This window comes from Salvelinus fontinalis, chromosome 30, assembly GCF_029448725.1.
Source record: "Salvelinus fontinalis isolate EN_2023a chromosome 30, ASM2944872v1, whole genome shotgun sequence".
NCBI lineage: Eukaryota > Metazoa > Chordata > Actinopteri > Salmoniformes > Salmonidae > Salvelinus > Salvelinus fontinalis.
In genome coordinates this window covers 24022121-24039433 of record NC_074694.1, presented here as the reverse complement: position 1 = coordinate 24039433, position 17313 = coordinate 24022121, and the positions used below count along the sequence as shown (strand labels likewise).

General features: G+C 46.2%; 1 protein-coding gene across 10 annotated transcripts in view; it reads right to left on the bottom strand.

Moving 5' to 3' along the window:
• tanc2b (tetratricopeptide repeat, ankyrin repeat and coiled-coil containing 2b) overlaps positions 1-17313 on the bottom strand; it is a 252008-nt gene that overhangs the window by 94362 nt on the left and 140333 nt on the right. The window contains exon 1 of one of the 10 annotated variants that reach the window (XM_055890113.1): positions 422-1289. The exons of 8 other annotated variants lie outside the window; for them this stretch is intronic. In XM_055890113.1, the coding sequence (XP_055746088.1) occupies positions 422-536 (115 nt within the window). In that variant the 5' untranslated portion in view covers positions 537-1289. Of the gene's footprint in view, positions 1-421; positions 1290-17313 lie in introns of those variants that run through there. One more of the 10 variants, XM_055890114.1, reaches the window with a different exon arrangement.

Sequence of the window (17313 nt, the reverse complement as noted above, 5' to 3'; positions counted from 1 at the left end):
CATGAAACAAGACAAACTCGCCGCAAAAACAGTATCAGTATGGCACTCCTGTTGATTCACTCTTCCTTGAACCTACAGTCTCATTACAGCCGCAAAGACCTTAGCCTACCTCCTCTTTCTCCTTATAAGCCCAGCTTGCTGTACCAAGAAAAGCATTCAAGCCTATGATGAATCCATCCACTCCTACACACTGACCCCCCATGGAGCTTTCTCACCTGGGCCAGGCCTGGCGCAGATCAGGTGAGGTATAGCAGAAGTGGTATGGTATATCCTACATTATTTTAAGCTTTGTCATTGTTAAAATAGGCCTACCCATTTTCTCTACAAAATGAACACTCACACAAGTGATAGGACACTAACGTCCATTCAGATATTCAGCTATTCTAATAACCGTGCCCATCCCTAGTTCGGAGTGTCTCACCATTCTCAAACCAGATCCCGCATGATTGTGGAAGGCTGGAATATGTCACCAGATCCCCTCCTTCTCCGTCCAGTGACACAAACAGACCTTCCTCCCTGAACGATGACCAGTTCATCCAAAACAGCCTCTGGTTGGTAGCCACACGGCAAGCGGCACTGCAAGCCAAACGGGAGGAAAAATAAGAAGCTTTCTCCTCCTCTCTTTTTTCAAAGTAATCCTCCACAGGTCTCAGTGCTGCTGACGCTGTTCAGTCCGCTCGATTCAGCCGCGGTAAATGATATGGGGGCAAGAGGCAGATATGGCTGGGTGACAGGAGGAGTGAGAGGAGGAAGAGGAAGAGGGGAAGGAGGTGGAGGAGGAAGGCACCCAGGCAGCAGTCACTGTGTCACTAGGGAAAGAGAAAGGGACACCGAGGTGACATTCCCTCGGATGACTTCATGCATCCTCAGACAGTTGGCCAGCTTTCTCTTTCCAAAAAAAGAAGACCTTTCCTAAGCAGCAGAGGCGAAGATGGACCATTAGATGGATTGCGAGCTCATTCGTGTCCGTGACTAGCGCTTAGAGGTGTTATGTATGGATGTGAGAGGCGCTGATAGTTCCATGGTAGCAGGGAGCCCAGGTCTCCTCTCTACACCAGCAGATGAATGGCGCAGTGCTGCTGTTGTCATGGCAACCACCAGGGAGGACGGAGAGGGAGGAGGAGGGTATGGATAGATGGAAAGAGAGAAAAAAATGTAATAAAAGAGGAGAAGGGAGTGAGGGAGGGTCGTATTAAAGGGACCCTTTCACAGTTTATAGTGGTGAGAAGCTTTGGGGACAGATCTGGGTAAAAACAAAAGCAGGATCATCTGCAGGGAGATAGGGTCTCTCTGTGAAAATATTACTCAACCTCCTTTTGGGCCCGAGCCTCCCTGCACCCGCCTGTCTGTCCTTGTCTTACCCTTGAAACTCATGGCCCTTCAACTGCAGCCATTTTTATAGATATTCTCTATTTTCTCCTTCTTCTCATGTTTCCTTGGTCTCAGTTACTTCCTTCCTTTCTCCCTCTCTGGCTGGTGTGATTACATGGGATTGAAATAGATTAAATTATGGGATGGGGATGCTCTGTTGTTGGCGTAAAGATGTGCAGGAAACTTAGACCGATATGTTGATTGGATCTGGTCCTCCGTGACAGTCAACATTTTGTGATTTCAAATCTAGTTGTGTCGCTTTCTCCCTCTACCCTTCTCTATCTGTCTCCCCCTACCCTTCTCTATCTGTCTCCCCCTACCCTTCTCTATCTGTCTCCCCTACCCTTCTCTATCTGTCTCAACCTACCCTTCTCTATCTGTTTCCCCCTACCCTTCTCTATCTGTCTCCCCCTACCCTTCTCTATCTGTCTCCCCCTACCCTTCTCTATCTGTCTCCCACTACCCTTCTCTATCTGTCTCCCCCTACCCTTCTCTATCTGTCTCCCCCTACCCTTCTCTATCTGTCTCCCCCTACCCTTCTCTATCTGTCTCCCCCTACCCTTCTCTATCTGTCTCCCCCTACCCTTCTCTATCTGTCTCCCCCTACCCTTCTCTATCTGTCTCCCCCTACCCTTCTCTATCTGTCTCCCCCTACCCTTCTCTATCTGTCTCCCCCTGCCCTTCTCTATCTGTTTCCCCCTACCCTTCTCTATCTGTCTCCCCCTACCCTTCTCTATCTGTTTCCCCCTACCCTTCTCTATCTGTCTCCCCCTACCCTTATCTATCTGTCTCACCCTACCCTTCTCTATCTGTCTCCCCCTACCCTTCTCTCTGTCTCTCAATAAGCCATAATCATTATTATGTTTTCTGTTCACGTCACACGTAGCAGCAAAGTTCTAATAGAGAATTGGGAAGCGAAATTCAGAACCTTTTCTGAAAATGTGTATTTTGTATTTAATATAGATCCCCATTAGCTGCTGCCAAGGCATCAGCTACTCTTCCTGGCGTCCGGCAAAATTAATGCAGTTATACAATTTAAAAAACATTACAATATATTCATAACAGATTTCACAACACACTAAGTGAGTGCCCTCAGGCCCCTAATCCATTATCACATAGATACAACACAAAATACATATGTACATGTGTGTATAGTGTGTATGTTATCATGTGTATGTGTGCATGTGTCTGTGCCTATGTTTGTGTTTCTTCACAGTCCTCACTGTTCCAAAAGGTGCATTTTTTAAAAACAATATGTTTATTGATTTTCTTCTTTAACAAGACATACAGTGGGGCAAAAAAGTATTTAGTCAGCCACCAATTGTGCAAGTTCTCCCACTTAAAAAGATGAGAGAGGCCTGTCATTTTCGTCATAGGTACACTTCAACTATGACAGACAAAATGAGAAAAAAAAATCCAGAAAATCACATTGTAGGATTTTTTATTTATTTATTTGCAAATAATGGTGGAAAATAAGTATTTGGTCACCTACAAACAAGCAAGATTTATGGCTCTCACAGACCTGTAACTTATTCTTTAAGAGGCTCCTCTGTCCTCCACTCGTTACCTGTATTAATGGCACCTGTTTGAACTTGTTATCAGTATAAAGGACACCTGTCCACAACCTCAAACAGTCACACTCCAAACTCCACTATGGCCAAGAACAAAGAGCTGTCAAAGGACCCCAGAAACAAAATTGTAGACCTGCACCAGGCTGAGAAGACTGAATCTGCAATAGGTAAGCAGCTTGGTTTGAAGAAATGAACTGTGGGAGAAATTATTAGGAAATGGAAGACATACAAGACCAGAAAGAAAATTGTAGACCACCACAAGTCTGGTTCATCCATGAGAGCAATTTACAAAAGCCTGAAGGTACCACGTTCATTTGTACAAACAATAGTACGCAAGTATAAACACCATGGGACCACGCATCCATCATAACTGTCACGTTCCTGACCTGTTTTCTGTTGTTTTGGTTGTGTTTAGTTGGTCAGGGCGTGAGTTGGGGTGGGTATTCTATGTTGTGTGTCTAGTTCGTCTGTTTCTGTGTTCAGCCCAAACATTTATTTGGTGGAGGGGGGGGGGGGGGGGGGGGGGGGGGCTAAAGGGTAGTGTGGCGAGGGCAGGTAGGAAACCTGCGCCCACTTCCCAGGCTTACCGTGGAGAGCAGGAGTATGGGCAGACACCGTGTTATGCGGAAGAGCGCACGGTGTCTCCTGTACGGGTGCATAGCCCGGTGCGGGTTATTCCACCTCGCCGCACTGGGCGGGCTAGAGTGAGCATTGAGCCAAGTGCCATGAAGCCGGCTCTACATATCTGGCCTCCAGTATGTCTCCTCGGGCCGGTGTACATGGCACCAGCCTTACGCATGGTGTCCCCGGTTCGCCAACACAGCCCAGTGCGGGTTATTCCACCTCCCCGCACTGGACGGGCTACGGGGAGCATGCAACCAGATAAGGTTGGGCAGGCTCAGTGCTCATCGGAGCCAGTACGCCTGCACGGTCCGGTATATCCGGCGCTACCTTCCCGCCCCAGCCCAGTACCACCAGTGCCTACACCACGCACCAGCCTTCCAGTGCGTCTCCAGAGCCCTGGTCCTCCTCCACGCACTCTCCCTGTGGTGCGTGTCTCCAGCTCGGTACCACCAGTTCCGGCACCACGCACCAAGCCTCCTGTGCGTCTCCAGAGCCCTGTACGCACAGTTCCTTCTCCCCGCACTCGCCCTGAGGTGCGTGCCCTCAGCTCGGTACCTCCAGTTCCGGTACCACGCACCAGGCCTATAGTGCGCATCGAGAGTCCAGTGTGCCCTGTTCCTGCTCCCTGCACTAGCCTTGAGGTGTGTGTCTCCAGTCCGGTACCACCAGTTCCGGCACCACGCACCAGGCCTACTGTGCGCCTCAGCAGGTCAGAGTCGGCCGTCTGCCCAACGCCGCCTGTACTGCTCGTCTGCCCAGCGCCGTCTGAGCCATCCGTCTGCCCAGCGCCGTATGAGCCATCCGTCTGCCCAGCGCCGTCTGAGCCATCCGTCTGCCCAGCGCCGTCTGAGCCATCCGTCTGCCCAGCGCCGTCTGAGCCATCCGTCTGCCCAGCGCCGTCTGAGCCATCCGTCTGCCCAGCGCCATCTGAGCCATCCGTCTGCCACGAGCCATCAGAGCCGCCCGTCTGCCACGAGCCATTAGAGCCGTCCGTCAGTCAGGAGCCGCCAGAGCCGTCCGTCAGTCAGGAGCCGCCAGAGCCGCCAGCCAGTCAGGAGCCGCCAGAGCCGCCAGCCAGTCAGGAGCCGCCAGAGCCGCCAGCCAGTCAGGAGCCGCCAGAGCCGCCAGCCAGTCAGGAGCCGCCAGAGCCGCCAGCCAGTCAGGAGCCGCCAGAGCCGCCAGCCAGTCAGGAGCCGCCAGAGCCGCCAGCCAGTCAGGAGCCGCCAGAGCCGCCAGCCAGTCAGGAGCCGCCAGAGCCGCCAGCCAGTCAGGAGCCGCCAGAGCCGCCAGCCAGTCAGGAGCCGCCAGAGCCGCCAGCCAGTCAGGAGCCGCCAGAGCCGCCAGCCAGTCAGGAGCCGCCAGAGCCGCCAGCCAGTCAGGAGCCGCCAGAGCCGCCAGCCAGTCAGGAGCCGCCAGAGCCGCCAGCCAGTCAGGAGCCGCCAGAGCCGCCAGCCAGTCAGGAGCCGCCAGAGCCGCCAGCCAGTCAGGAGCCGCCAGAGCCGCCAGCCAGTCAGGAGCCGCCAGAGCCGCCCTCCAGTCATGAGCTGCCCTCCAGTCATGAGCTGCCCTCCAGTCATGAGCTGCCCTCCAGTCATGAGCTGCCCTCCAGTCATGAGCTGCCCTCCAGTCATGAGCTGCCCTCCAGTCCGGAGCTGCCCTCCAGTCCGGAGCTGCCCTCCAGTCCGGAGCTGCCACTCAGTCCGGAGCTGCCACTCAGTCCGGAGCTACCACCCAGTCCGGAGCTGCCACCCAGTCCGGAGCTGCCACCCAGTACGGAGCTGCCACTCAGTCCGGAGCTGCCATTAGTCCAGAGTTGTCCCTCTGTCCTAAGCTACCTCTCTGTCCTGAGCTACCTCTCTGTCCTGAGCTACCTCTCGGTCCTGAGTTGTCTCCTCTATTTAGGAGGGGCCTTGGTGAAGGTTCCTGGACCATGGTCGGGGGCGAGGGTCGCAACTCAAAGGACGCTAAGGAGGGGGACAAAGACAGTGGTGTAGTGGTGTCCTCGTCCACCGCCGGAGCCGCCACCGCGGACAGATGCCCACCCAGACCCTCCCCTTGAGTTTTAGGGGTGCGCCCGGAGTTCGCACCTTGAGGGGGGGGGGGGGGGTTCTGTCACGTTCCTGACCTGTTTTCTGTTGTTTTGGTTGTGTTTAGTTGGTCAGGGCGTGAGTTGGGGTGGGTATTCTATGTTGTGTGTTTAGTTCGTCTGTTTCTGTGTTCAGCCTAATATGGTTCTCAATCAGAGACAGCTGTCAATCGTTGTCCCTGATTGAGAATCATATAAAGGTGGCTTGTTTTGTGTTGGGGATTGTGGGTGGTTATTTCCTGTCTCTGTGTTTGTGTTCTGCACCTAGCTAGGACTGTGACGGTATGTTATTTTGTTATTTTGTATAGTGTATTGTTTTGTGTTGATTAAATTCATTATGGAAAATTACCACGCTGCGTATTGGTCCTCTGATCCTTCTCGCCTCTCCTCGTCTGAGGAGGACGACGACTTAGACTGCCGTTACAATACCGCTCAGGAAGGAGACGGGTTCTGTTTCCTAGAGATCAACGTACCTTGGTGCGAAAAGTGCAAATCAATTCCAGAACAACAGCGAAGGACCTTGTGAAGACGCTGGAGGAAACAGGTACAAAAATATCTGTACCCACAGTTCTATATCGACACCGCTCAGCAAGGAAGAAGTCACTGGTCCAAAACCGCCATAAAAAAGCCAGACTACGGTTTGCAACTGCACATGGGGACAAAGATAGTATTTTTTGGAGAAATGTCCTCTGGTCTGATGAAACAAAAATAGAACTGTTTGGCTATAATGACCATCGTTATGTTTGGAGGAAAAAGGGGGACGCTTGCAAGCCGAAGAACACCATCCCAACCGTGAAGCACGGGGGTGGCAGCATCATGTTGTGGGGGTGCTTTGCTGCAGGAGGGACTGGTGCACTTCACAAAATAGATGGCATCATGAGGCAGGAAAATTATGTGGATATATTGAAGTAAGATCTCAAGACATCAGTCAGGAAGTTAAAGCTTGGTCGCAAATGGGTCTTCCAAATGGACAATGACCCAAAGCATACTTCCAAAGTTGTGGCAAAATGGCTTAAGGACAACAAAGTCAAGGTATTGGAGTGGCCATCACAAAGCCCTGACCTCAATCCTATAGAACATTTGTGGGCAGAACTGAAAAAGCGTGTGCGAGCAAGGAACCCTACAAACCTGACTCAGTTACACAAGCTCTGTCAGGAGGAATGGGCCAAAATTAACCCAACCATTTGTGGGAAGCTTGTGGAAGGCTACCCAAAACGTTTGACCCATGTTAAACAATTTAAAGGCAATGGGACCAAATACTAATTGAGTGTATGTAAACTTCTGACCCACTGGGAATGTGATGAAAGAAATAAAAGCTGAAATAAATCATTCTCTCTACTATTATTCTGACATTTCACATTCTTAAAATAAAGTGGTGATCCTAACTGGCCTAAGACAGGGAATTTTTACTGGTATTAAATGTTGGGAAAAACTGAGTTTAAATGTATTTGGCTAAGGTGTATGTAAACTTCCGACTTCAACTGTATGTTCGCATCAACCAATTGTATTGCAATAATTTTTGCCGAGTATTCACAGTCTGTGTCCAAGTTTATGTCCTCCCGAATATCTTCCTTCCAAAAGTTCAGTTTGTGCCCAGAGGAGTTGGTTGAGCCAGACTCTAGCATATTGTATTGAGCTGTAATTCTACCCTTACCACTACAATAGGTTGAGATCGTATTTTCTTAAGTGGACAAAAGGGGTTCTGTTAGGTTTTAGGCAGCCGTGAGGAAGCTCCTTAGCTGTAAATATATATTTTTAAACTAATTCTAGGAATGTCATATTTTGCTATGAGTTCTTCAAATGACATAAAAATACAGTCTTTATACAGGTCTCAAACTTTCCTTAAACCCTTGCTGGAAACCCAGATCAGCTCTCCCAGGAGGGAAACTGTGGTTTCCCCAGATAGTACTAAAACATGACAAAGAATGCGTTTCATCAAGGAACGCCCACACCTCATACCAAACATTGATCATATTAAAAACATGTTTTTTTTGTGTGTCTTGATATCAGCTGAGTAATGTAGAGGTTAAGGGGTAATTTGGGTACAACTGAAGACATTTCAATCTTCATCCACGAAGAGAGAGACTCGGAGGTAAAATAGTACATAGCAGGGCGAAGTTGAGCTGCCCAGTAGTACCACTGTATATTAATGCAAATGGAGCCCCCCTCTGTCATACGGTAGGTACAATAAGGACAAGCGAACTCTGGGAAGTCTGCTGTTTCAGATAAATATAGTGAACATCTTTTTAAGCCTTGTATATTATTATTATGATTATTATTTGACCATGCTTGTCATTTATGAACATTTTGAAAATCTTGTCTCTCTCTAATTTTCTCCTTCTCTCTTTCTTTCTCTCGGAGGACCTGAGCCCTGGGACCATACGTTGGGACTGCCGGGCGTGGTGGCTCCTTGCTGTCCCCAGTCCGCCTGGCCTTGCTGCTGTTCCGGTTTCAGCTGTTCTGCCTGCGGTTATGGAACCGCCACCTGTCCCAGACCTGTTGTTTTTCAACTCTTAATGATCGGCTATGAAAAGACAACTGAAAATTATCCATGATTATTATTTGACCATGCTTGTCACTTATGAACATTTTTGAACATCTTGGCATAGTTCTGTTATAATCTCCACCCGGCACAGCCAGAAGAGGACTGGCCACCCCTCATAGCCTGGTTCCTCTCTAGGTTTCTTCCTAGGTTTTGGCCTTTCTAGGGAGTTTTTCCTAGCCACCGTGCTTCTACACCTGCATTCTAGCTGTTTGGGGTTTTAGGCTGGGTCTCTGTACAGCACTTCGAGATATTAGCTGATGTACGAAGGGCTATATAAAATAAACTTGATTGATTGTAAAGAGGGATGGTGGCTGCGGCAAGGGAATGTTCTGAAATAGATACAACCGTTTTGGGAGGACATTCATTTTCAGAATGTTAATCCGGCCAATTAAAGATATAGGTAAAGATGACCATCTATCTATCATTTGAGTTAGTGAATCTAAGACAGGGTCATAGTTAGTTGAGACTATGCAGTCAATCTCTGTTACAATATGAATCCCGAGATATGTAAAGCATTCCGTTGCATTCAAAAAAGAAGTCAGAGGTGTAGGCCTACGTCTTTCCTCCTCTAGCATCATAACTGGGGATTTTACATTATTTATTTTGTATCCCGAGAACACACCAAACTCTTTGATTAGGTCCAGAAGTGCGGGTATGGAATTGCACAAGTCTGTAAGAAACAAAATGACATCGTCTGCAGTGAGACAGAATATAAGACCACCGTGATCTAGTTTCCTATAGGCCTAAATAGAACAAACCCGCACCAGGATGCTCCGATGCGTAAAAAGAAAAGTTTCCTGGTACATAAAGTTATAATAAGGCTAGGCCTACTTGTAAACTGGCCCTGTTATTATAGTTCAATAGACAGTGCTAGTATGTCACTAGATAAATTACAACACGGTGAACTGGCTCAAACGTTAAATACCTGTTCAGACAAAACCATGAGGTGCATTTTATCTTTAAAAAGAATAATCTAATTTCACTGCTTGCATCAGTTACTTGATGTGGAATAGAGTTCCAAGTAGTCATGGCTCTATGTTTTACTGTGCGCCTCCCATAGTCTGTTCTGGACTTGGGGACTGTGACGAGACCTCTGGTGGTATGTCTTGTGGGGTATGCATTGGTGTCTGAACTGTGTGCTAGTCGATTAAACAGACAGCTTGGTGCTTCAACATGTCAATACCTCTCACAAATACAAGTAGTGATGAAGTCAATCTTTCCTCCACTTTGAGCCAGTAGAAATTGACATGCATATTATCCATGTTAGCTCTCTGTGTATATCTAAGGGCCAGCGGTGCTACTTAAGAATGTTAAAGTTTAATCTTAAAAAATAGTCTCTAAAGACAAACTAGCAGACCAAAACATTTCACTAAGCAGGCTAATTTAAAATCTGTAAAACTCATAGACCTATTATATCTAGCTGGTCCCAGCTACATCTGGAATACGACTAGCAGACAATGACTTGTTAGTCTATTTACAACCACTGAGTTATCTTGGTAATCTGGCGGCCAATAAAAGCTCCCTTGTCTACGAATTATAAAATTATGTTTGTTTGCGATGTATAGTCTATCTGCACCTCAATAGACTTCCATCTTCCAGTCATTGATATTTTGGTATTCCAAAAGACAAACAAATCAAAATCACAAAAAAATATATTTGTCACATGCGCCAAATACAACATAGACCTTACCGTGAAGTGCTTACTTAGGAGCCAGTATTGACAAACTCTTTGAGCTTACTGAAGTAGACACAGTGGGTGGCATGGTCTGAAAACCACAGGTTTATTAGATTGGTATCTGCTAAACGATAACCACTGAGTGAGTCTGACATGGCACCCTTTATGAAGCAATACTATTAATCAGAGCCTTATAGTTGAAAAACAAAAGTATTGCACTATATAGGGATGAAGGTGCCAATCCAGACACATGCACTGATTTCCTCATTCAGTATTGATGCGTTCAGGTCCACTGGTTGTTATGACATTATATTTTTCCTTTTCAATTACCTTCTCAATCATTTAGCCTTTTCTCCATTTTTTTCCAACTGTGAAAAGTCAGAGGAGCTGAACATGTCGTATTTCCATTTTGCGGAACAAATGACTGTACGTGTCCGGGACAGAGGGGGGAGGGGGAAGGGTTATAGTGGGACACGCAGATTGTGCATAAACGTGCATAAAGATGGCAGAATTCAGATCTGACGTCATTATTTTAGCACTATCCACTGAGGTTTTAAACTATGGCGCACGTATGGTTCAATGTGCCAATAAATCAGTACAATCTACTTTTTCAGGTTTTAAAATTGCCGGCTTCTTGAAGTTGAAATTCGGATTGTGTGTACTCTGCTAATGACCATACAAAAAAGAGTAATGGAGCGCAGTGTACAATACGGCGAACTAAGCAAAACAAGGAATTTGTGGTAAGCGCATGGGGGTAAGTGCATCTTTATGCACCTCCACTATTGGAGAACGATGGGCCCTGGGCTGAGTGGGTAAAGAGATTTGGAGAGAAGGAGGAGATTGAAATGTATAAATGTCAGTCTTCATCTCAGCATTAGCCACACAGAGATGACTATATTTTTCGCACACTCCTAGGCCCAAGCTAGGCCTGCAGTACAGCACAATACAGTAATTTAACACATGCTTTACCTTACCACACACTTCTACACTGGGCTCAATGGACAGCATGGGTGGATTTCCCAAAGCCGAAACCCACTCCTGTACAATAATATATCTTTAAACGTAAAACTGCAATACAATACAGTGGAGGCAGGGTGAGTAGAACAGACAATGGAATTCAGATACACTAATAATAGCATTATAATTGCAGTGAGGGTGGAAGAGCAGTGAGGTTTGAAGGGCAAATGCACCAATTTTCCATCTTACGTGGAAATCCATGTGAAAGTAAAAAGGAAACAGTAATCAACACTAATCGTTTTGATCTCTAGCTGTTATAAATTAGGGGGAAGCAGTCAGATGCAAAAAGAGAGATGTTGAAATAATGCCTTTAAAAGTTTCACAGTTGAGTAATCAGCTTGCTGTGGCTCTACAGTGCATCCCAAATTGGCAACCTATTCCCTATAAAGTGCATTACTTTTGGCCAGAGCACTATAGGAAATAGGGTGCTTTTTGGGATGCAACCAACATCTCAGTAGAGACAGCCAGACACTTCAGTTTATTAACCAACAAACAGCCAGACACTTCAGCTCATTAACCAACAAACAGCCAGACACTTCAGCTTATTAACCAACAAACAGCCAGACACCTCAGCTTATTAACCAACAAACAGCCAGACAAACACTTCAGCTTATTAACCAACAAACAGCCAGACAGACACTTCAGCTTATTAACCAACAAACAGCCAGACAGACACTTCAGCTTATTAACCAACAAACAGCCAGACACTTCAGTTTATTAATCAACAAACAGCCAGACACTTCAGCTTATTAACCAACAAACAGCCAGACACTTCAGCTTATTAACCAACAAACAGCCAGACAGACACTTCAGCTTATTAACCAACAAACAACCAGACACTTCAGCTTATTAACCAACAAACAGCCAGACACTTCAGCTTATTAACCTGTTTGGGCTGCAGGGGCAGTATTGAGTAGCCGGATAAAAAGTGCCCATTTCAAATGGCCTCGTACTCAATTCTTGCTTGTACAATATGCATATTATTATTACTATTGGATAGAAAACTCTCTAGTTTCTAAAACGGTTTGAATTATATCTGTGAGTAAAACAGAACTCCTTTTGCAGCAAACTTCCTGACAGGAAGTGGAAAATCTGAAATCGATGCTCTCTTCTAGGGCCTGCCTATTAAAGTCCTTGATATTTATTCGTTTAGATGCACTTCATACGTCTTCCACTAGATGTCGACAAGCAGTGAGAGAAGGAATTGAGTGTGTAACTTGATCTGGGCTCGAATAAATGCTCTTTGTATGACGTGTCACCAGTTTCCTGTTTTCTGGAGAGCGCGTCAAGGGACCTGGATTTGCCTTCTGTACAGCTGTCGTTATAGACGACTAATATCTCCGGCTTTGATTTTATTTGATACATGTGACATTATCATCGTAAGGTATGTTTTTTCAATATAGTTGAATCAGATTTTTGAATTTTTGGGGGGAGTTTTGCCGTGTTCCGTTCTCTGAGTTTGTTGACGATGGAGAGATTCGCGCCACTTGGCAAGTGTGCTTGCTAAATCGAGAGGGGAAAAGGCCGTTCTAAATCCAAACAACGATTGTTCCCGACAAAGGACCCCTTGTACAACATTCTGATGGAAGATCAGCAAAAGTAGGACCCATTTTATGATGCTATTTCATATATCTGTCGAACATGTGAACTAGTCGTTTGCGGCCAGGTTTTGGGTACTCTCTCGCCATAACGTAAACTGCATATCGCAATGAAGTTATTTTTAGAATTCTAACACGGCGATTGCATTAAGAACTAGTGTATCTATCATTTCCTATACAACATGCATTTTTTAGTTATGTTTATGAATAGTTATTTGGTCAGAATATGTGTGTCAGAAAAAGTGTCAGAAAAATATCCGGACGTTGTGGGAAAAAGATGCTACGTTAGCACAATGTATAACCACTGATTTCAGCTCTAAATATGCACATTTTCGAACAAAACATAAGTGTATGTATAACCTGATGTTATAGGACTGTCATCTGATGAAGCTTATCAAGGTTAGTCAAAAATTATATATCTTTTGCTGGTTTGTTACGATCGCTAACTTTTGCTACTGGGGAGTGGCTTGTGTTTCTGGCTATTGTGGTAAGCTAATATAACGCTATATTGTGTTTCCGCTGTAAAACACTTAAGAAGTCGGAAATATTGGCTGGATTCACAAGATGCTTGTCTTACATTTGCTGTACACTATGTATTTTTCAGAAATGTTTTATGATGAGTATTTAGGTATTTGACGTTGGTGTCTGTATTTATTCTGGCTGCTTTCGGTGCAATTTCTGATTGTAGCTGCAATGTAAACTATGATTTATACCTGAAATATGCACATTTTTCGAACAAAACATAGATTTATTGAATAACATGTTATAAGACTGTCATCTGATGAAGTTGTTTGTTGGTTAGTTTGGTTGGTTCTTGGTTAGTTAGGTTGGCTTTGTGCATGCTACCTGTGCTGTGAAAAATGTCTGTCCTTTTTTGTATTTGGTGGTGAGCTAACATAAATATACGTGCTGTTTTCGCTGTAAAACATTTTAAAAATCGGACTTGTTGGCTGGATTCACAAGATGTGTACCTTTCATTTGCTGTATTGGACTTGTTAATGTGTGAAAGTTAAATATTTCAAAAAAATATATTTTGAATTTCGCGCCCTGCACTTGAAGTGGCTGTTGTCATATTGTGGCCGGCCTCGGGCTTGCAGCCAGAAGAAGTTAACCAACAAACAGCCAGACACTTCAGCTTATTAACCAACAAACAGCCAGACAGACACTTCAGCTTATTAACCAACAAACAGCCAGACACTTCAGCTTATTAACCAACAAACAGCCAGACAGACACTTCAGCTTAATAACCAACAAACAGCCAGACAGACACTTCAAATCAAATCAAATTGTATTAGTCGCATGCGCCGAATAAAATAGGTGTAGACCTTACAGTGAAATGCTTACTTACGAGCCCCTCCCTAACCAACAATGCAGTTTACAATTTTTTAAATAATAATAATAAATATATACAGATAAGAATAAGAAATAAAATAAACAAATAATTAAAGAGTAGCAGTAAAATAACAATAGACTATATACAGTGGCGTACTGGTACAGAGTCAATGTGTGGGGGCACCGGTTAGTTGAGATAATATGTACATGTGGGTAGAGTTATTAAAGTGACTATGCATAGATGATAACAACAGAGAGTAGCAGCGGTGTAAAAGAGGGGGGGGGCAATGCAAATAGTCTGGGTAGCCATTTGATTAGGTGTACAGGAGCCTTATTGCTTGGGGGTAGAAGCTGTTTAGAAGCCTCTTGGACCTAGACTTGGCACTCCGATACCGCATGCCGTGTGGTAGCAGAGAGAACAGTCTATTTCTAGGGTGGCTGGAGTCTTTGACAATTTTTACAGCCTTCCTCTGACACCGCCTGGTATAGAGGTCCTGGATGGCTGTGAGCTTGGCCCCAGTGATGTACTGGGCCGTTCGAACTACCCTCTGTAGTGTCTTGCTGTCGGAGGCTTAGCAGTTGCCATACCAGGCAGTGATGCAACCAGTCAGGATGCTCTCGATGTTGCAGCTGTAGACACTTTTGAGGATCTAAGGACCCATGACAGATCTTTTCAGTCTCCTGAGGAGGACTAGGTTTTGTCGTGCCCTCTTCACGACTGTCTTGGTGTGCTTGGACCATGTTAGTTTGTTGATGATATGGACACCAAGGAACTTGAAGCTCTCAACCTGCTCCACTGCAGCCCCGTCGATGAGAATGGGGGCATGCTAGGTCCTCTTTTTCCTGAAGTGCACAATCATCTCCTTAGTCTTGAACATGTTGAGGGAGAGGTTGTTGTCCTTGCACCACACGGCCAGGCCTTAGACCTCCTCCGTATAGGCTGTCTCGTCATTGTCGGTGATTAGGCCTACCACTGTTGTGTCATCGGCAAACTTAATGATGGTGTTGGAGTCGTGCCTGGCCGTGCAGTCATGAGTGAACAGGGAGTACAGGAGGGGGCTGAGCACGCATCCCTGAGGTGTCCCTGTGTTGAGGATCAGTGTGTGGGACGTGTTGTTATCTACCCTTACCACCTGGGGTCGGCCCGTCAGGAAGTTCAGGATCCAGATGCAGAGGTAGGTGTGTAGTCCCAGGGTCCTTAGATTATTGATTCGTTTTGAGGGCACTATGGTGTTGAACGCTGAGCTGTAGTCAATGAATAGCATTCTCACATAGGTGTTCCTTTTGTGCTCGTGGGACAGGGCAGTGTGGAGTGCAATAGAGATTGCATCATCTGTGGATCTGTTGGGGCGGTTTGAAAATTGGAGTGGGTCTAGGGTTTCTGGGATAATGGCGTTGATGTGAGCCATGACCAGCCTTTCAAAGCAGTTTATGGCTACAGACGTGAGTGCTACGGGTCGGTAGTCTTTTAGGCAGGTTACCTTAGTGTTCTTGGGCACAGGGATATGGTGGTCTGCTTACAATATGTTGGTATTACAGACTCGGACAGGGAGAAGTTGAAAATATCAGTGAAGACACTTGCCAGTTGGTCAGAGCATGTTCGCAGTACACGTCCTGGTAATCCGTCTGTCCCAGTGGCCTTGTGAATGTTGACCTGTTTAAAGGTCTTACTCACATCGGCTGCGGAGCGCGTGATCACACAGTCTTCCAGAACAGCTGGTGCTCTCATGCATGTTCCAGTGCCATTTGCCGCGAAGCGAGCATAGAAGTAGTTTATCTCGTCTGGTAAGCTCGTGTCCCTGGGCAGCTCTCGGCTGTGCTTCCCTTTGTAGTCAGTAATGATTTGCAAGCCCTGTCACATCCGACGTGCGTCAGAGCATATGTAGTACGATTCAATCTTAGTCCTGTATTGACGCTTTGCCTGTTTGATGGTTCGTCGGAGGGCATAGTGAGATTTCTTATTAGCTTCCGAGGTTAAAGTCCCGCTCCTTGAAAGCAGCAGCTCAGTGCGGATGTTGCCTGGCTTTTGGTTGGGGTATGTACGTACAGTCACTGTGGGGACGACGTCATCGATGCACTTATTGATGAAGCCAATGACTGATGTGGTGTACTCCTCAATGCCATCGGAGGAATCCTGGAACATATTCCAGTTTGTGCTAGCAAAACAGTCCTATAGCTTAGCATCTGCTTCATCTGACCACTTTTTTTATTGATCTAGTCACTGGTGCTTCCTGCTTTAATTTTTGCTTGTAAGCAGAAATCAGGAGATTAGAATTTTGGTCAGATTTGCCAAATGGAGGGCGAGGGAGAGCTCTGTGTGTGGAGTAAAGGTGGTTCAGAGTATTTTTTCCTCTGGTTGCACTTTTAACAGAAATTTGGTAAAACGGATTTAAGTTTCCCTGCATTAAAGTCCCCGGCTACTAGGAGCACCACCTCTGGTTGAACATTTTCTTGTTTGCTTATGGCGGAATATAGCTCATTCAATGCTGTCTTAGTGCCAGCCTCTGACTGTGGTGGTATGGAAGCAGCTACGAAAAATACAGAGGAAAACTCTCTCGGTAGATAGTGTGGTCTACAGCTTATCATGATACTCTACCTCAGGCGAGCATTAGCTCGAGACTTCCTTAGATATCGTGCACCAGCTGTTATTTACAAAAATACATAGCCCGCCGCCCCATGTCTTACCAGACGTCGCTGTTCTATCCTGCAGGTCCAGAGCATAACCAGCCAGCTGTATGTTTATAGTATCTTCGTTCAGCCACAACTCCGTGAAGCATAAGATATTACAGTTTTGAATGTCCCGTTGGTAGTTTAATCTTACGCGTCGGTCATCTATTTTATTCTCCAAAGATTGCACGGTTGCTAGCAGAATGGAAGAAAGTGGGGGTTTATTCGATCGCCTATGAATTCTCAGAAGGCAGCCTGCCCTTTGGCCCCTTTTTCTCCGCCTCCTCTTCACGCAAATCACGGGGATCTGGGCCTGTTACTGTCACGATCTTTCAAAATCGAACCCAGAAGCAGACCAGGACAAGGAGCGTAGGAAGAAGGTGAGTATTTATTTACAAGTGAATGTGAATGGGTAGATATATCCAGGTGGCGTAGCGGGCAGCGGTGGTGAGTTGATGGGAGTAAATAGATGAATCCAATGGGGTAGCGGAATCCTCCGTCGACCAGGCGGGAATAGGGTAAATGATCCGGGTTAGTAACTGAAGACAAAACAAACGGAGGTAGGTTTAAGGCAAGCAATACGTAAAAAACAACAAAACAAATTCTATCCAACTTGAGGCTGATACTATGGCACAACACACTGTTCATGGCTAACGATCCGGCAGGGAATGGATGTCAGGTCCGGGCTTATGAAGAGGAGAGATGATGATCAGGACCAGGTGTGCAGATAGCTGATGGGATACAGGTGCGGGTAATCAGAACTCCCAACTGGCTACATTGCCCGGCAACCAGACAGGGTGCGTTCCAGGACGCCGGAAAAAACACTC